The sequence below is a fragment of the Mytilus edulis genome, chromosome 5, assembly GCF_963676685.1.
Source record: "Mytilus edulis chromosome 5, xbMytEdul2.2, whole genome shotgun sequence".
In the NCBI taxonomy this organism is placed as follows: domain Eukaryota; kingdom Metazoa; phylum Mollusca; class Bivalvia; order Mytilida; family Mytilidae; genus Mytilus; species Mytilus edulis.
This window is the reverse complement of record NC_092348.1, coordinates 77,532,710-77,553,641: the sequence shown is the minus strand read 5'-3', so window position 1 is coordinate 77,553,641 and position 20,932 is coordinate 77,532,710. Positions and strand designations below refer to the sequence as shown.

The 20,932-nt window shown below is 36.7% G+C and overlaps 1 protein-coding gene and 1 long non-coding RNA gene across 2 annotated transcripts; both read right to left on the bottom strand.

The window, feature by feature from the left end:
- Positions 1 to 3,535: 3,535 nt before the first annotated feature.
- Positions 3,536 to 5,238, bottom strand: LOC139522528 (uncharacterized). The gene is made up of 3 exons (XR_011664464.1): positions 5,127 to 5,238; positions 4,212 to 4,230; positions 3,536 to 3,666 (listed from the first exon to the last, which is right to left on the bottom strand). It is a non-coding gene; the product is annotated as an uncharacterized lncRNA (long non-coding RNA).
- Positions 5,239 to 14,473: 9,235 nt separating this feature from the next.
- LOC139525251 (cell adhesion molecule 3-like) lies at positions 14,474 to 19,238 on the bottom strand. Its single transcript, XM_071320449.1, has 3 exons — positions 19,172 to 19,238; positions 18,294 to 18,602; positions 14,474 to 14,790 (listed from the first exon to the last, which is right to left on the bottom strand). The coding sequence occupies exons 1-3, from the start codon at positions 19,236 to 19,238 to the stop codon at positions 14,474 to 14,476; spliced, it is 693 nt and encodes a 230-aa protein (XP_071176550.1).
- Positions 19,239 to 20,932: the final 1,694 nt, after the last annotated feature.

Here is a 20,932-nt window from a genome sequence, read left to right as displayed (position 1 = left end):
ACGAATATATAAATTTAACAACTAAAATTCCTGAATTTTGGTTTAAATAATTTTATTTTTGATATATCATATTTTTGATACTATTTACGTTTCAAAGTTCCTTAACCTACCTGCGTAGTCATCTAACTTTGATCATTATGTAAGCATTCAGTCAGTTTTGTCTGACATTATGCATCTGATGTTACCTCAATTTCATGTTTCATTGGTCAATTTTATTTTTATTTCTTGTGTGGTCTTTTTTTCAAACACATTTTGTCCTATAAGGGCCATTCAAGACATAAATGCAGAGGAAGGGGGAGGCGACGGCACTTTAAATTGAATCCCACCATGCATACATTTGTAATTGGAAATTACCATTGATTGCTCAGGTTATCTTTCTTAAATAACCGCCACCAATCAAATTCAAATAGAACCAATTTTATTTGCTAATTGAAAATTAAGCGGAATAAAATAATTTAAGACAGCAGAGAAGATAATTCTGTTTTAATTGGTTATTTCTAACCGACTTAAATAAAAGAGTGAGCTATTAATACTGTAAATGTATGATGTCTCTAGTCTGGTCAAAGGGTCAGAGTGTCCTACTTAATTAAACGATGAATTGTTGAAATTAGATAACATGTTTTCACGTGCAGAGAAATTTCACTTATGACCAATGCATCTTTCTTATTGGTCAATGATCTCGCGGGTCAGTACGAGTTCACGTGTAAGTGTATTGTGGTCACTTCCTTTTATCATCAGCATTTGATGTGTTAACTTGTGATTCTTATCAAACAATTTGTTCAAAATTCCCACCCACATACCGCCCTTAATGTTATTTTTTGAAGTAGATATGTATATATGTTTATTTATGGGGCAGATTTTTCTCCCCACCTTTGCTATTCTTTGTCATTTATTCAATTGACATGATATTAGTTGATGTAATTTCGTATTAATTATGTATTATTATTTCATATCAAATATGAACTTTTATGTCAAATGTTTTATTTTCAAAATGTATTTTTTGCATTTTATGATTTTGAATAAATGACCTTTTTTCGTCAGTTTAGTTTTTATATCAAATAGCAAATCAAGCTCAGACTCTGGCTTGTGTATACATAGTATGTTTATGATATCTAGCTGTCTGTCTTAAAAGAGCATTCAACGCCTACAATTAATTCTGGAACGGCCATAAGATATACATGAGTTATATCTACTTAATGAAATTATTGTAAGGTGTATATATTTGTTTTGGTAGGTTTCATGCTTTAATATGAATATACTAATAGTGTGAATCATCAAGTCGTTAAAGTAACAAGACAGCCATTAAAGTACTTAATTGGTGGATTGACAAGAGTTACATTGACATTAAAATACAAACACACCATTAAAATACAAACCAGACATTAAAGAAGAAATGATCCATCGATTGAGAAAATAATAGCCATTATATTGTTTTATAGATGTATCATTACTTTTTCATGCAAATTGTAAAGGTTATTTTTTAATGGCCACTATCAAGTCGTTTTAATTACCATTAACAAGCAGGAATGGTCAGTAAAAATCCCAAAGAAATAATTGTACCTTTAATTATGGTTACATTAAATGCACAATGCATGCCAATTAACTGTTATAAAATAGAAATTAATGGCCATTATAATTAGTTTTAATGGTCAAATTGAATGGCCATTATCTACTGAATTCATGCCCATTAATATATTTATGAAGCTTATAATCAATGGACATTATTCCAATGTTGATGGCTTTAGGGTTAGTATTCATTTTTTTTAATGGCAAGACGATCAATTTCATCGAAATTTACCGCATTAAATGTAACCATAATTAATATTCCTAATTTAATGGGTATATTTCATGACTCATAAAATGAGTATTCTCACAGTAGTGAACTACCATAACACAATAAGTGTTACATCCATGTTAAACGATCTACAACGTCCCACACTCACTGTGTGTCGCCAAATCATTTCGGCAAATATCCACCTAAAAAGTCAGTTAAAAATGGTTATTTTTTCCACAAACAATTATCCAATGGAACATGTTACCACAACTTGTGATACCATGTCAAACAATTGAAACCTTTAGAGATCAGTTGCTACCAACTGTTCTTCACAACATAAATTAATTCTATAAATACCAATGTTTATATTTTAAATACTTGTGTCTTTCTTTTATGTAAATATCACCAAGTATTCCACATATTTGAAGATAAATTTGTGTTCATATACAATTTTAATCATATACTCCGCGCATGCAACAGTTCGTAATTTTCAATATAGATGGAGCTGTAACTGTATATCAGGAGAAGAAGAACATTTTACCTTCACAAAAGTCTAGTAGACTGTACGATTTTTAACCTTTTAATTTTCATTCGAAATTTGTTTTGATAAATGGAAGTCAGACTTCGGGTGATGATATGCGTTATAATGACGGCATAATGCGATTTTTTTTAAAATTATTTCACATGAATCAATCAATAAATTCAAGAGTAAATTTCAAGAATTTGTATGTAACTGTTTTCTTTAAGTGGCATGTTTATGGCTCGATAAACACATTTTTTGATTATGAAGGGACTAACATGTTAGGCCGTTATCAACCCTACCATAGGCATGGACTAAAAAGATCGATTTAAAAAAGCTTAACTCCTCCGATCGATAAAAAGCAGGTACACAAGTACTAGACACGCCAAACAGACAATACAGGGTATTTTAAACTCATCCCAGCAACAAAAAAGACTCTTAGTACAGCTAGTTCAATGCCAGTGACAACTAATACACAATAATATATAAAAAGTCAAGTAACAAAAAATACCAAACTCAAAAGTTTAATAAAATCGGAAAGTCGCTAATCAAATGGCAAACTCAAAATCTCAAACACATCAAACGGATGGATAATAAAAGAGCGACAGTCAAACTCATAAATCGAAAATAAACTGACAACGCCTTGCTAGAAATGAAAGAAGACAAACAGACAAACAATAGAACACATGACACAACATGGAAAACTAAAGAATAAGTAGCACGAACCCCCCCCCCCCCCTCAACCCCCCGGCCCCCCAAAAAACAAAACAAAACAAAAACAACTAGGGGTGATAATAACTGTTCCTGACTTTGTACATGCATTTTAGTGTACAATAAATGGTTGATTAGACCAGCTATATCTTCGAAAAGTTTCAGCTGTTCGAAGTAGTTAACCGATTATCAAATCTCGTAAATCGATTAAATCAAGTGAACAAAAAAAGAGGGGCGAAAGATACCAGAGGATCAGTCAAACTCATATATCTAAAGTAAACTGACAACGCAATGGCTAAAAATGAAAAAAAGACAAACAGACAAACAATAGTACACACGAAACAACATAGAAAAGCAAAGACTGAGCAACACGATCCCCACCAAAAAACTGCAATATATATAATATAGCATGCAACTAATCAACGGGTTATGATCTTTAGATTGCATAAACATCTTATTGTAAATCTAATTTTATTGACTTTTTCAGTGATGAACACTGAACTTCACATACTTAATATATAACCGTGCAATTTTATATTAAACAGTTTGATTAATGCAACCCTGACTCGTTTTCTATATAAAACCATGTAGATAATAAAAATGTTTCATTGACAATACTTCATTGGCATATAATTGACCGGTTATAATTGTCTAGGTTGACCTGAAAAAAAATCAAATAATCAAATGAACAGAATATTAACTGATGTCTTATATACTAATGAGACCTTAAAATGACACATAAATATAAGATGAAATAAGAAATGATGCATTATTGGACAATCTTCGAAACATTAATTTGTACTATTATATTGCTTTCTCATTGGCAAAAAGTTATCAAACTTCTTTGATAAAACATTATATTCAAGGTCATCAAAGTCATATAGACATTTCCAAAGTACTTTTCATTTTACTTTCTGCATATTCATTGTTCATGTTGTTAAGAAATTATAAAATACTGCAAGTTTGATTGCATAACAACAAAAACATTTAGATAAAGACTGCTTAAAACTCAAAGAAATGTGATCTTATTTTTAAAGTTTCACATAAATTTAGTTATTGCTTCACAATTATATAAATCACCGTGAGCTCTAACGAATTGTTGTATTATTTCAATGACTCTCAAGTCACTGCAAAATCATTTCGGAAATATATTTTTGGAAATGTTATTTTTCAAATCTATGACCAAAATAAACATTTATAACTTACCTATTAGTGTGTACTTTCCCTGTAAATGAAAATCAACTGAATCATAAATGAAAGAATGCACGTTTAGATAACAATAAAAATGACAGTTGTTTATACTGACTAATGTGTATGTTATTCTCTAGGTTTGTGTTCTATTTTCAGACGTTTTGTGACCGGTATTTTTCTTTCCTACATTTTATGACCAGTATTTTTTTCAGGGTATTTTTATTGATAAAGTCTTTGATGATTAAGAGTAATCGTCCATGCGTTCAAGATATTCCTGTTGATTGCTGTAAATCAATTCAGATTTGGTTGTTAAATTATGAATGAACGTTGTGTATTTTTTGACTTATTTTCAAAAAGGTTTATTCATCAGATAAGTACTCACACCACACCTTACTATATCTATCAACAAAATGATTTGTAATACATCTAAACTTAGAATGAAATTCAAAACAGTGTGGCTGTGGCCATTTATTGACACAATAAATTCATCCATTGACTGGGACAATTTAGGTGAACGTTTGTATGTAACGACCACTGCTCACTATGTACTTTTTAAAGACACTTAAACTATGGGGTCACCAAAGGTTCTCAACACCTTAATAAAGTAATTCGAAAAATTAATCAGAAATAACACGATGTTTTGATTTATATCAATTATATAAATCAAAACATAAAGGTTATTCCTGATTAATATTTCGAATTATTTTATAATTAAAGGCGTTAAGAAACCTTTGTTGACCCCACAGTTTAAATGTCTATCGTAGGTACGTCGTGAACAGTGGTCGTTACAGACAAACGTTTACGTAAATTGTCCCAGTCAATGGATGAATTTAATGTGTCAATCAATGGCCACAGCCACACTGTTTTGAATTTCATTCTATAACTGGAAAATATGTAAGTCTCTTTTGGTCTCACTGTGTATTGTTTTACCTTTTTTACTTTTCAAGACCAGAATGATTATGATACACACAATCAGTAATGCTACCAGGACACCTGTTGTGGCACCTATAATCACGTCTGTATTCGAATCTCTATGGGCTTCTGTAAAAGACAATACCTCAATTATCATTAAAAAAATATAGATACATCTGTGGAAAAATGTAAAAACAAAATCAACCGGAATGCGGTAAGATTAAAACCAGAAGTTTTTCTGTTTTATGTAACGCATAATAGTGAAGCAGAAGATATTTTAGATTTGCAGATAATCCAGTCTTTTTCCGTCATGTATCTAAAACTAATGTACTTTAAAAAGTTCCTTTGGCGGATATTTACAAAATTGTTGTGTAATACGAAGGGAAAATGTTAAAAATTATTTAACTTTAAAATTCAACCTACAAGGTGTTTCCCTATATCTTCTTAAATATGTATTTCTGTTTTGAATCTGGCTTTTTTAAGATTTTCCGTTATTTTATAACATCTTATATAGCAATTATACTATGGTTACGCGTCCGATTTTTAAACTAAAAAGGTTGAAAGATTTCAGAGTAGACAATGTCCATTTGTTCACGGAAAGAAGCCTAAAACATGTGCTATTCATCTATATGCGAACAAATTGTTCATTCGACAAAGGTATTGGCATATTGGCATTTTTATTTAAGGGGCTTATATAATCCTATTGTAATGGCTGCCGTCATGATAAAATCGCCGCTATGCAAACTAGCAAATTACTCCAATTTTGCCATATGTTAATTCTCACTGTCTAGTTCATTTTTGCTAACATTCTTTTGATATTGCTTGGTACATAAACATTCTATCATTGTGTAATTGTTCAATGGTATTTTTTTGTGTATTCTTGTCTTTAATCTTTACTTCTGTGCTTTGTCTTTTATTGCCATTTGTTTTTCTTTTTGTGACATATTTTGTTTGGTTTTATAGTGATTAATATCATAACACAAACTGACTGATGTACCCTTATTTTGGATATCTTTAACTAGTTTGTCTGTTTGTTTTACTGACACATAGCCATTGCTGTCAATATAAAGGAAGTCTATTCGGCTGCAAAACCAGGTTTATCCACCGTTTTCTACATAAGAAAATGCCTGTACCAAGTCAGGAATCTGAAAGTTGATTTCCATTTGTGTCATGTGTATGAGGCAAATTTATATAGGATTTCTTTGAAAGTTTGGTACTTTTGTTACTTTGCTTTTTTGTACATACCTAGTTGTTTTACGCGGTGACTATAAAATTAATAAGAGCATGGAAACTCAGTTTGTCATAAATAATCAAAAATGAAGAAAACACATATAAACAATACTTTTTAAAAAGGTCTCACGATTGTTGAAGATTAACCCAATAACGGGATTTTATGAATTTAAGCGTTTTTTTCATTGTTTGTTCATGAAATATTGCATTTAATGACATTCAGGTTTTTTTTGTCAGAGAATACGACCTTTTTGACTGGTAAATTCTTCTCCTTGTGATGCTGAACAATTTTGCTATATATGAAAAAGAAGATGTGGTATGATTGTCAATATGGCAACTGTCCACAAGAGACCAACATGACACAGACATTAACAATTATAGGTCACCGTACGGCCTTCAACAATGAGCAAAGCCCATACCACATAGTCAGCTATAAAAGACCCCGATATGACAATGTAAAACAATTCAAACGAGAAAACTAACGGCCTTATTTAAATTAAAAAAATGAACGAAAAACAAATATGTAACCCATAAACAAACGACAACCACTGAATTGCAGGCTCCTGACTTAGAACAGGCACATACATAAATAATGTGCCGGGGTTAAACATGTTAGCGGGATACTAAAGTCAAAATCATACTCAAGAAACTAAAATTAAAAATAATACAAGACTAACAAAGGCCGGATGATCCTAACTTGGGAGAGGCGCAAAAATGCGTTGGGGTTAAACATGTTTATGATATCTCATAAAATTGAGAATGGAAATGGGGAATGTACCAAAGAGACAACAACCCGACCATAGAAAAAAAACAACAGCAGAAGGTCACCAACAGGTCCCTTCTCCTATACCTCTAGCCAATGTAGAAAAGTAAACGCATAACAATACGCACAATAAAATTCAGTTCAAGAGAAGTCCGAGTCTGATGTCAGAAGATGTAACAAAAGAAAATAAACAAAATGAAAATAATAATACATAAATATTATTATTGACTACTAGCAGTTAACTGACATGCCAGCTCAAGACTTAAATTAAACTGATTACATTTGAAAGATTATGTCTTCATTTATTATGCTTTAAAACTCGGTGATCAATATTATTTGGTAATAACACATGAAAGGAAAAGAGGTAAAAATTTAGGTTACGACAAAAAGAACATATTTATTGTCATCTGTGAAACTAATTTTCAAAAGCGATCCACCATACAATTTTTGAAAATACCTACCGACTGATTTCAGAGTAACTTCATGCACTACATACTGGCTACCATAATAAAGCTGTAGGGTATACGTTGTAAAATCGGCTTCTTGTAAATCAGTTATCGTCAGTGTAACCCTGTTACCATCTAAATGTACGTTTACACCATGAAACACATCTTTAACCACGGCAGGCTCTTCCGTCGTAATGTATTTTTTCGGGCCTAACAGTATACTTCCTTTATACCAACGAATATTGGAATACTTTGGAATACTGTACACATTTATCTTCAATTCAGTACTTTGACCTAATGTTCCATATTGTATGGTATTGTCTTTATTGTCAGCTGTTATTACTGGTGGAGCTAAAACACAGAAATTTGATCCATTAATATTAAATGGAGGTTAAAGAAAAACAGATATACAGTCAACGGAAACATGTAAATCAATTTAAATAGGAAGTTTATATACACTGCAATATTTATACATGAAAAAATTATATAATAGGAAGATAATTATATCATTATAAAGCACACACATAGACCATGCTATATTGCTGAAATTGCTACGATTGTCTATGCCGTGTGTTCTTTTTCATGAAACACCCTTTAATATGTTTAACCTAATTGATAGAAAAAATATAACCTGTATGTTTTCAATGTTTCCTACAACAATTAACAAAAAGATGGCTTTGGATATGCAGTCGTGATACCAGGATGTCATTTTGTTACAAACTGATTCACCGTTTTTTTTAAATTTGATTAAAGTATGCAAAAGTCGAATCTATTCAGCCTCAAATATGTGTCCCCTGATCAGATCAATGTTCTCTTTTTGAATGCGTGATACTGCGAGCCTTTACTCAGTTATGCACATATATGTATTCTGCTCTATGGTTGGGTTGTTGTCGCTTTGACACATTCCCCATTTCCTTTCTCAATTTTATCCCTTAAGTAGTAGAGAGAGTGACGTTTGAGGCACCCCCAAAACACAGGGCGCTAGGGCGCTAGGGCGCTGACGTCATATGCGCATGCCTCGCCCCCAATATTATATATGGGCATATACTAGCCCTAATGACTTCAGTGGAAGTAAGGAAGATGAGTCATACCGAATGCACGCCGGCCATATTTGGTCATGACGCGGTGCGACCATGAATCATCAGGATGCAAGATCAGGGCATGACTCACTACATGATAATACCATGAGTCATACCGAATGCACGCCGGCCATATAGGAAACGAGGAAATTGAAGGGCTATATATCAAAACGGAAGCACCTGATGTCGGATTATGACTCTTGAACCACCATTTGATGAATCCCATATATGGAAAGCGACCACAATACCCTATGACCATATATGGAAATTATGACCAAATTTGGTAAAAACCTTATTTTCACTCAAAATAAACATACATGACCATATATGGAAATCGACAAAACAACCTATGACCATATATGGAAATCATGACCAAATTTGGTAAAAAACTTATTTTCATTCAAAAATCAAAAAAAAAAAAATCATGATCATATATGGAAACCGACCAGATACCGTATGACCATGTATGGAAATTATGACCAAATTTGGTAAAAACCTTATTTTCACTCAAAAATCAAAATAAAATACATGTCCATATATGGACAACAGGTCACGTGATCGTATCGAGGAACGTGAAATCTGGTACAAAACAAGGGAAGCAACTCTGTATATATATCTCTCATGGATTGACAATTCAACGTTCGAGGCAAGGTCACACGATCGTATCGAGGAACTCTGGTACAATAAAGGGAGGCAACTCTTCATGGTGTGAACGTCAATCACCGATTAATCGTATCGTGTTCGGAGCAAATAGAAAAAAAAATACCAACGCAGATGTCAGTTTCATATATATTTATTACATTCATTCGTACAATGCAAGCAGTTTGTCGTCGTTACTCATCAAGTCTCTAGGGGAAAAATCTTTCACAATGTCTTCCATGCTAATGTTTCTATATCTCATCTTCACGAAATGTACACAATAGAGTCCGCACGTATCGGATGATCCCGGTTGCACTTGAGTCGTACTGAATCTGTATTGAGGTCCATTGGCGATGAGCACGTTCCTGAAGCGACGATGGTAATACTCCGGAGAACGTCCGAGTGAATCGAAGAATTCTGCCGGTCCCGTGGATGGAAAGTGAAACGCCACCCAATACTTCCCCGGTCCATCGCAGGTATCCGTGTTGACGACATAGGTCATCGGTCGGTGCGAGATGTCTGCGGGTAACTCTTCGGCACAACGTACGTCCACCGGTAACTCTTCCAACGCTTCTTCTAGTTCCTCGTCGCTCATGGGAAGTGCGTCTTCGTCCGTGTCGTATTCGGAGGTATCCTCGCTGCTGTCGAGCCTCCTCGCCTTGGAGACCCTTTCCTCCTCCTCCCTGCCACACGCATGCTCCTCCAGTCCGCGGCGGTGTACAAAGACCAGTCCGCATTCTTCGCAGGCGATCAGATCGTTCGTGGTCGTTTCTTCCGTTTGGGTCGTCTCCTCCTTCTCTCCCGCCCCTTTCAGGACGTTCGTGCGCAGTCTCTCCGTCTCGGGGGTCTCCGGTTTGACGTCGACAAGGAGATAACCGTGTCGTCTTCTCGTGGCCTCGTCGAATTGTCGCAGGAAATGTTCGGATCGACCCGGGTACATCTGTCGTGCCAGGGTGGCCACGGGCTGTCGATCGATCGGATTGTCAAAGAGGACCATGTAATGACAGTTTCTTCTCTGGGTGGGGTCCTTTCCAAAATACAGGTTCTGGTAGATGGCGATCACGGAAAGATTTCGATGGTGACTTCCTTCGGTGAAGAGATCGTTGATGCGGGTGTCTTTGCTGGCGAGGGTCATCAGATCGTCCAGGACCACCACGTTGCGCACTCTCGGATCGAAGAAGTCGTCGCTCTCCAGGTCGGCGGGGATGCCTCTCACAAACTCCACCGGCGGGTGCACGCCGTCTCGTACGACGTCGTAGAGGGGTTGCCACCTCTTGTACAGCCAGACGATTCTCTGCGGCGCCGGTTCGCACATCGCTTCCGCTTCTCGGAGGACTTTCGCCACGAAATGCGTCTTGCCGCAAGACGTCGGACCCGAAACGATCATGGTAAACGGGTGTCGAAACAAGAACGGACCGGACGGCGGCTGTTTTCCCACCGCAGGCACGAGCGGCGGCGGCGGCGGCGGCTGTTCTTCCACCGCAGGCACGAGCGGCGGCGGCTGTTCTTCCACCGCAGGCACGGGCGGCGGCGGCGGCGGCGTATCCCCACTTCCATGCTGATTGCGATAATGTCTCAACATGACATCTCTCCTGGAAAACAGTCTATGGCAGGTAGGACATTCCATGTTTATACTTCGATATCGAATCCGCTATCCTCTTATAACTTTTTTTCTAAAATGCAGCAAGCAGAATACGTGATCGTCCTTGAATCGGCACACTCGTAATCTATCGTCTCTGACGGTGATTTCCAATAGTGTCACCTCGCCTCCCCTCGTCGTGCGGTAGAGTGGTCTCTCGAAGACGACTTCCATCGTCTCGTCCCGTCGTACTGCTACGGATTGAAGTAGTGGTAGATACGTGTCTCTGACGTACGATTCTTCTCTCACCACGTCGGAACATAGGTAGACCCTGCGCGTGGGTATTTCGAAAGTAGGCACGAACGTCATTTCCAATAGGGCACACTCCCACGTTCCATTCGTTAAGTGTGATCGAGGTAAACGTACTGAGAACTGACCTCCCCTATTCTCGAAAAAGAGATCGAGCGAGTCTCCGCTATTGACGAATAAATAAAACTCGTCCATGATTAGATGAAGCCCGTGTTCTTCTCCCCTTCTTATAAAGTTTTGAACAATACCGCCGCCGCCGCCGCCCGTGCCTGCGGTGGAAGAACAGCCGCCGCCGCTCGTGCCTGCGATGGAAGAACAGCCGCCGCCGCCGCCGCTCGTGCCTGCGGTGGGAAAACAGCCGCCGTCCGGTCCGTTCTTGTTTCGACACCCGTTTACCATGATCGTTTTGGGTCCGACGTCTTGCGGCAAGACGCATTTCGTGGCGAAAGTCCTCCGAGAAGCGGAAGCGATGTGCGAACCGGCGCCGCAGAGAATCGTCTGGCTGTACAAGAGGTGGCAACCCCTCTACGACGTCGTACGAGACGGCGTGCACCCGCCGGTGGAGTTTGTGAGAGGCATCCCCGCCGACCTGGAGAGCGACGACTTCTTCGATCCGAGAGTGCGCAACGTGGTGGTCCTGGACGATCTGATGACCCTCGCCAGCAAAGACACCCGCATCAACGATCTCTTCACCGAAGGAAGTCACCATCGAAATCTTTCCGTGATCGCCATCTACCAGAACCTGTATTTTGGAAAGGACCCCACCCAGAGAAGAAACTGTCATTACATGGTCCTCTTTGACAATCCGATCGATCGACAGCCCGTGGCCACCCTGGCACGACAGATGTACCCGGGTCGATCCGAACATTTCCTGCGACAATTCGACGAGGCCACGAGAAGACGACACGGTTATCTCCTTGTCGACGTCAAACCGGAGACCCCCGAGACGGAGAGACTGCGCACGAACGTCCTGAAAGGGGCGGGAGAGAAGGAGGAGACGACCCAAACGGAAGAAACGACCACGAACGATCTGATCGCCTGCGAAGAATGCGGACTGGTCTTTGTACACCGCCGCGGACTGGAGGAGCATGCGTGTGGCAGGGAGGAGGAGGAAAGGGTCTCCAAGGCGAGGAGGCTCGACAGCAGCGAGGATACATCCGAATACGACACGGACGAAGACGCACTTCCCATGAGCGACGCGGAACTAGAAGAAGCGTTGGAAGAGTTACCGGTGGACGTACGTTGTGCCGAAGAGTTACCCGCAGACATCTCGCACCGACCGATGACCTATGTCGTCAACACGGATACCTGCGATGGACCGGGGAAGCATTGGGTGGCGTTTCACTTTCCATCCACGGGACCGGCAGAATTCTTCGATTCACTCGGACGTTCTCCGGAGTATTACCATCGTCGCTTCAGGAACGTGCTCATCGCCAATGGACCTCAATACAGATTCAGTACGACTCAAGTGCAACCGGGATCATCCGATACGTGCGGACTCTATTGTGTACATTTCGTGAAGATGAGATATAGAAACATTAGCATGGAAGACATTGTGAAAGATTTTTCCCCTAGAGACTTGATGAGTAACGACGACAAACTGCTTGCATTGTACGAATGAATGTAATAAATATATATGAAACTGACATCTGCGTTGGTATTTTTTTTTTCTATTTGCTCCGAACACGATACGATTAATCGGTGATTGACGTTCACACCATGAAGAGTTGCCTCCCTTTATTGTACCAGAGTTCCTCGATACGATCGTGTGACCTTGCCTCGAACGTTGAATTGTCAATCCATGAGAGATATATATACAGAGTTGCTTCCCTTGTTTTGTACCAGATTTCACGTTCACGATCACGTGACCTGTTGTCCATATATGGACATGTATTTTATTTTGATTTTTGAGTGAAAATAAGGTTTTTACCAAATTTGGTCATAATTTCCATACATGGTCATACGGTATCTGGTCGGTTTCCATATATGATCATGATTTTTTTTTTTTGATTTTTGAATGAAAATAAGTTTTTTACCAAATTTGGTCATGATTTCCATATATGGTCATAGGTTGTTTTGTCGATTTCCATATATGGTCATGTATGTTTATTTTGAGTGAAAATAAGGTTTTTACCAAATTTGGTCATAATTTCCATATATGGTCATAGGGTATTGTGGTCGCTTTCCATATATGGGATTCATCAAATGGTGGTTCAAGAGTCATAATCCGACATCAGGTGCTTCCGTTTTGATATATAGCCCTTCAATTTCCTCGTTTCCTATATGGCCGGCGTGCATTCGGTATGACTCATGGTATTATCATGTAGTGAGTCATGCCCTGATCTTGCATCCTGATGATTCATGGTCGCACCGCGTCATGACCAAATATGGCCGGCGTGCATTCGGTATGACTCATCTTCCTTACTTCCACTGAAGTCATTAGGGCTAGTATATGCCCATATATAATATTGGGGGCGAGGCATGCGCATATGACGTCAGCGCCCTAGCGCCCTGTGTTTTGGGGGTGCCTCAAACGTCACTCTCTCTACTACTCCCTTACAAACTTTTGAAATATACAATCATGTGTACTGTTATGTTTGTTGCCAAATGTTTTACTCGATAAAATTTTTGATTAACAGAGGTATTGTTGAAAAATATCTAGGGTCTCCTGAGTCAGTAATGATTAAAGCTTCTTTGATCAAATCTGTGTCATTTTACCTCATGTAATCATGCACTGTCGTGTGTTGAATTGCACAACAAACGTTACCGTTGAAATCGTGTTCATAGTTCCAATGTGTATGTGCTCAGCTGCAGTATCTTTCTCATTTTCTACTACCGTATCAGTAGCGGGATTGAACTACGTACATTGTGTTATGTTCAGCTCCAATTTTTTCACTTGTCTATAGCGTTTGTTAGTGAGTAACCTTTAAAGATTTGCTTGCTCATAAAAAAACATACATTTCATTATTTATATACACGAAAGATATTTCAAGTTTTCGTAAGATCACTGAATAATTGCACTGGATAACAGTTAACTAGTTTTGTATGATTTCAACATCAATTTACGTATTTTTTCATGCTGGTCACAAATAACGAGGGTTGATATTATCAGAGTACAGACAGTTTTACTTGTGAAATGATCAGATTAAAACAACAATGGGCAACGGATTTGAAAAACAAAACCAAATGGTTACGAATTTAAGATTCATACCATCCCTGGACATATATTTGACTTTCACATATGTATAAACATTATTTATTTCTAACCAAATATGATCCAACGAGAGAATATATTAATAAACGTTTATGTGATCAGTATTCTAAAAGAAGAATATCCTACCATTACTTGTAACATATCCAGAACCTATCTGTTTCACTTGTCCATTTTGTCCGCTGATTCCATTTTCAGCTGTACAGACATATTCACCAGTGTCTTGATACCATTGATCTTTAGGTACTGTAGGTAATGTCAATGTCTGGTTATTAACTATAAAATCTCTGATATGTTCTCCATACTTTGATCGATGGTGCCAAGTACACGTGTTTATTGTAGGATTACCATCTAGAGTGCTACGAATCTGTCTTTGTGATTGATTATATGACAAGATCGTGTTTTCTACATTAACAGTGGGTGCATCTGTTTGAATAATGATTAATTTGCGTAATTCATTTCATCACCAAACAATCATACTACTGTATATTACAAATATATTACAAACAATTCTTTTGGGTAACACGATATCACGTGACATGAAATAAATCATTTAATTTTCATTTAATTGCAAGAAAGGTCGAATAACTCCCAAAAATACAGCATCGGTGAAAAACCCTGTTATTCGCCGGCGAATAACCTTTTGAGTTTCTTGACTTAAACACAAGATAACTCCAATGAAAATGACGTCAAATGCGTTAATAAACACAACGACAACGTTCACGTTTCACGGAAACCACCAAGAGACGAGAAAATAAGTCTTTGAACATGCATATATTGCTGATGATATCTCGTCCTTTTAAGGGACATCAAGATTTTACAAAAATATTCTACCTAAAAGTTTGTTGTACAAGCATGAAATATAAGACGTTTATAAACGTCAAAGTTTGTAAAATAAATGAAGATAAGCGGGGTGTTTTTTCATGCTTCAAAAGCCCTTTCATTGTTAGTTCGGTATAGTAAAACAATGGTGGCCCCTTTAGAAGTGATGAATGCTCAAAATTGTCAACCCTTAAAAATTATTTCACTTCGGGCTGCGACCTCGGTAAAATTACCTTCTCGTGTTGACAATTTTGAATATTCCCTTTTTCTACGGGCCATAATTGTATTCAGTTGACATCAATAATAAATAAAAGAGTTTTTTATACGCCCATATAAATGATGGCAAATATAAAAGTGTTCTCATCTTACAATTTGATTTAATTGCACAAGCTCCTCTGTCAGGTGCGTGGTATATAGGGAAAAAGCAAAGACGAATTGCCGAGGAGTAAAGCTTTTGAGTACTGGTACTAGCGTAAGACTGAATGTGGTCTATTATACCGTTACGTGTTGTGATAAAGAAAATTAATCACCGCATTCATTTATTAGATTTGATTTTGTTCAACGTAATCAGTACGATATTTTACGTTTGAAGTTAGATTGAAAACAAACCGGACATAGCTTTATAATATAGTTAATTGCTTCCTTAGTTTGCTATTAATAAGTATTAAAATGTGCATTGTTATTAAATGCAATATCAGTATTTAGTTCAAATATAATCTTAAATCAATCCTAATTATATCTTATTCATTCAAATGTGACGTAATTTTTCATTTTTTGATGATCTGTTTTACAAATTCAAATGACGTCATTTTTTTGTCATTTTTTACAATTTCAAATATTACGTCACTTGGCATTGAGGTTTAAACTTATTCAGATTTGTCTACATTTTGTGTTGCAAATGTCTGGTTATGTAATGTATTTCAGTTGATTCCTGTAATTAGCTAATACTTCAGTTTTATCATGTACATCTTTTGTATAGTAATTTTATTTTTATTTTTATTGCAAAAGCATAAATTATTCTAAATAATAGGGATGATTGTTCTGGTGACTAACAGAAAACCCTGACCGTTTTTGGCACAACTTTTTTTTATCTTTTGGTCCTCGATGCTGTTCGACTATGTGCTTTTTTCGACTTTCAAACTTTTGTATCTGGGCGTCACTAGTAGATCTTGTGTGGACTGAATGCACTACTAGCGTATTAAAATTTTGAACTTGTTGCCTTTTGTTGGCTGTTGTTCGTGTGATTCTGTGTCAATTGTGTTCTCCAATTTATTTATATTGTAGTCCTGTGGTGTTGAGTTGTCATTTTAATGTTATATTTCACATGGCTATAAAAGAGGGAGGTTTGGCATGCCACAAAACCAGGTTCAACCCACCATTTTTTCCTTTAAAAATGTCATGTACCAAGTCAGGAATATGGCCATTGTTATATATTATAGTTCGTTTCTGTGTGTGTTACATTTTAACGTTGCGTCGTTTGTTTTCTCTTATTTTTGAGTATTAATTCACATTGCGATAACACGTGTCACGGTACTTGTCTATCCCAAATTTATGTATTTGGTTTTGATGTTATATTTGTTGTTCTCGTGAGATTTTCTCTGATGCTTGGTCCGTTTCTGTGTGCGTTACATTATAGTGTTGTGTCGTTGTTCTCCTCTTATATTTAATGCGTTTCCCTCAGTTTTAGTTTGTTACCCCGATTTTGTTTTTTGTCCATGGATTTATGGGTTTGAACAGCGGTATACTACTGTTGCCTTTATTTACCGTGTGAACAGACACATTAAAACCGGATTGTTGGTGTCACATTATACAAAGGATAGTTTGTATTCAAATCTTATCAACACTTTTAGCCGTGCTATTGATATGTTATTTGTAACTAGACATTAAACCCCAACCAATCATCATCGTCATACAAAATATCAGGATGTGGATACATATTATCAGATATCACTAATGATTATTTTTGTAGCTGCAACAGCCAAACAACAGCATATACATATACCTTTCATCCAGATATCTTACGTCTGCCATTCCCTTGTTAAAATTCGTGGTAATTGAATGTATCCTTTACCATCGCAATATATTTTTAAGAAAAGCAGGGGGCAGGCAGATTTTTTGCGGATGGAGTTGAAATAAAAATAAAAGTAGCAAGACATTGACAAGTAAGAAATGCAAAATTGTTAACATTGTTTAACTTTTGTGACCTACCGAATTATACTATTCAACGGATTTGTAATAACAAAAGCAACACGACGGGTCCCACATGTGAAGCAGGATTTTGCTTACCCTTCCGGAGCACCTGAAACCGCCCCCAGGTTTTGGTAGGGGTTCGTGTTGTTTTAGCTTTAGTTTTCTATGTTGTGTCTTCTGTACCATTGTTTGTCTGTTTGTCTTTTAATTTTTAGCCATGGCGTTGTCAGTTTATTTTCGATTGATGAGTTTGACTGTCCCTTTGGTATCTTTCGTCTCTCTTCTACATTGTTCTATGAACAATTATTTCAGGTACAGGGCCATTCAATATCTATTAAAATCGGATGTGTTTATTTTAACGCACCTGTATTCTACAACAGCATACGAAATATTATTGACTTGCCACTGATGATTAGCAGATCTAATAAATGTATAGCTTCAAAGTGTATATATATAGACCATGACTGCGGGACTACGGCAAAATTATCTCTATGGAAATCAGATGTGCTAATGCTACTACAACTGCATATCTATGTCTCACTTTTTATACTAATAGTTACAAATCAACCGAGCTACAATGTTCAAACACTTTAATATATTTTTTTTAATTTTTGGCCTTTTTTTGTTTAGACCAAAGGAAAAAGGTTCTGTATATTGAAGACTTGATCACCCTGGTTATGCAACTAGCTTAAACACAACATGTTACGATAGTCGATAAGATAAATTCGTTACACAATGTGTTAGTGACCTCATTCGATATATATGGGGTCAGTATTTTCAATATGAATTTTACTTACCTCATATGCGCTCTGAAGCCAAATATAATCGCATATATATCGCATATATATCGTATAAGGTCACTGGCACACTGTATAACTAATATACATATTTCATAGAACCAGATTATGTTGACTTACATTTCACGTATAATGTTAGAGATGTTTCCATAGATCCAGCAACATTAGCAGCTCTACATGTAAGCTTCTGTCCATTATATATTCTGTCCACTCTGTATTTTAAAGTAGATGTAACTGTATATGTATCTGTTGATGAATCATGCATATATTTGGTAGAAGAGTTTGATGAAACATTACTTTGTTGTTGTCCAAGTAACCAGTGTATGAAGGCTGTAGGGCGACTTCCATTTGAGTGACATAATACATTGAAACTAGTTGTTTCTTCTGTATCCAAGGTATCAGGAGAAAAAGGGGTTATATTCGGTTTAACTGAGAATAAGAAGTAAAATAGAGAAATATCAATGATATGTATCCATTTTAAACTTGAATTCTTAAGGGTCTCTTTAATCGTGCAATAATAGTATATCATTTGACTTGTCTAAACTTTAAATATATATTCTACCATGACTACATCGAGTGCAATACGATATTTATCCACTCGGGACAGTTAAATTTTTATATTTAAAACGCGTAGCTCGCCAAGCGTTTTAAATATTTGGTGGTGGAATCTGTTTCTCTAATGATTTTTAGACGGTATGCAGATAACTAGATCCTTCTTTCCGAACAGCCCGCAAAAAGATGTGTTCTTTCTCTGCGACGTCATCAGGCATGGTCGCCTTTGTTCATGACGTCACAATAGGAATTTCAGAGGAAAGCAAGAAAATTTGACGTCGTAATCAAGTTTTGACCAATGAACAACTAAGATCAAACGAACCACACGTTGATTAAAGAAAATAAATCAACAGGTCAAGAAAAGGATAAATCGAGTAAGAATTAGAAAAACAAATATTCCCCATCCCAAACCCATTAGACAATTTGAAAGATTTGGTGTTGCTTACTGTCATGAAAAGCAATGACCAACATAGATACAAGTATATCTGTCTTATGGAGGGATAACTCCTGCATCGTAAAACATCTTTTTGATTCAAACAAAACATTCTATGAAGCTGACATTATTAAGATGCTTAATTTCTTTATTGACAACAAATTTTTACTTTAGGAGGATGTGTTTTTTTACAAGCTATCGGCATTCCATGGGAACTAACTGTGCCCCTCTTCCTGTCGACTTGTTCTTTTATTCTTATTAGGCTGACTTATGAAGATAGATAAGAAGTTAGCAGCATCCCTTTACTTTACTTTCAGTTATATAGATGATGTTCTCTCACTAAATAATTTAAAATTTTAGTGACTATGTTTAACTCATCTATCTCATTTAACTTAAAAACCCGATACAACAGATACATTTAATTCTATCTCATATCTTGACTTACATCTAGAAATTGACAACGAAGGTCGGTTGAAAACATAACTTTACGACAACAGAGATGATTTCAGCTTCCCAATTGTGAACCTTCCACTTCCATGTCTCTACATTCCAGCAGCGCCTGCATACGATTTAATTTTCCTCGAAGTTAAGTATTTTTGTGATTTTACTTTATACGGAAAATAACCTATAAGTGATACGATATTTCCGGGCTTATATTTCCTATCATGATTTCCTCAAGGGTAGATGCTCACAAAGAAGTTATTATACTAAGAGTTTCAAATGGTGAATTTGAAATCATCCCTTTGGAAATTTTACTGACGCCATTACGAGTTGCTTGGCAGTTATAGTAAATTCTTTTCAAAGATGATAGCGGATATGTTCCTTATATCGGCACTACAATCCTCCTCCCTTTTCACGAATATGACCTATATATACAATAAGAATTATGTCCTGGCTGTACTAACATGAGGAACAAGACAGGTGACACATTTGGAGCTGTTTCTGCTTACCCGTCTGAAGCACCTGCGATCATTGCCAGTGTTTGGTGGGATTCGTGTTGCTAAGCTTTTTTCTAGGATTTGTTTGTGTACTATTTTTTGTCGGTTTGTCGGTTTGTCTTTTCTTTTTAAACCATGACATTGTTAGTTTATCTAGTTTATGAATTTGAATGTCCCTGTGGTATTTATTGTCCCTCTTTTATGGCCAATAGTGTGATGCAAAAGAGATCTAATTATTTTCATAAAAAAGAACCTTCGTTTATAATGATTACTCTATCCCGGAGTTTCTCGCTGCATTGAAGGCCTTTTGGTGACTTTCTGATTTTGTCTGTTCTATGGTCGGGTTGTTGTATCTTTGACACATTCTCCGTTTCCATTCTCAATGTTATCTCATTTCAAATACATTTCGAAGACACCTTCATTAATACATTTGGAGTAGCATGCCAACTATAAATCATTAGTCGTGTAACTGATTTTTTTGGTATTGGAGATTTTTGGCAATCTATAAATATACAATTTGATAAATTTGGTTCGTCAAAAGCACTTTACATGATTTATCTTCATCAGAAACGCAAAAACCCACAATTTGAAGGCCAAATATCCTTTGTTATATATATATTAATTCCTGTAATCTATAATGAACAGTTGTCTTATTGCCAATCATATCACATATCATCAATTTGTCCTTGTTGAAAACGCGAACAACTATATGAACCTGACCAGGAGAAAAAAAACAGAATAGCCATTACTGCTTAAGGGCATACGATATAGTTAACGACATTGCCATCGTAGCATGTCCTGTTGTGATGTCAAACCATGACGTATTTATGTTACCA

What these genes read in the sequence shown, in the direction of transcription:
- LOC139525251 (XM_071320449.1), bottom strand. Translation starts at nt 19,238, where the DNA reads ATGCAGGAGTTATCCCTCCATAAGACAGATATACTTGTATCTATGTTG. An exon ending in GGTCATTGCTTTTCATGACA is followed by an intron (nt 18,603 to 19,171) that starts GTAAGCAACACC and finishes TCTTATTCTCAG; the next exon opens with TTAAACCGAATATAACCCCT. An exon ending in TCTAACATTATACGTGAAAT is followed by an intron (nt 14,791 to 18,293) that starts GTAAGTCAACAT and finishes TTATTCAAACAG; the next exon opens with ATGCACCCACTGTTAATGTA.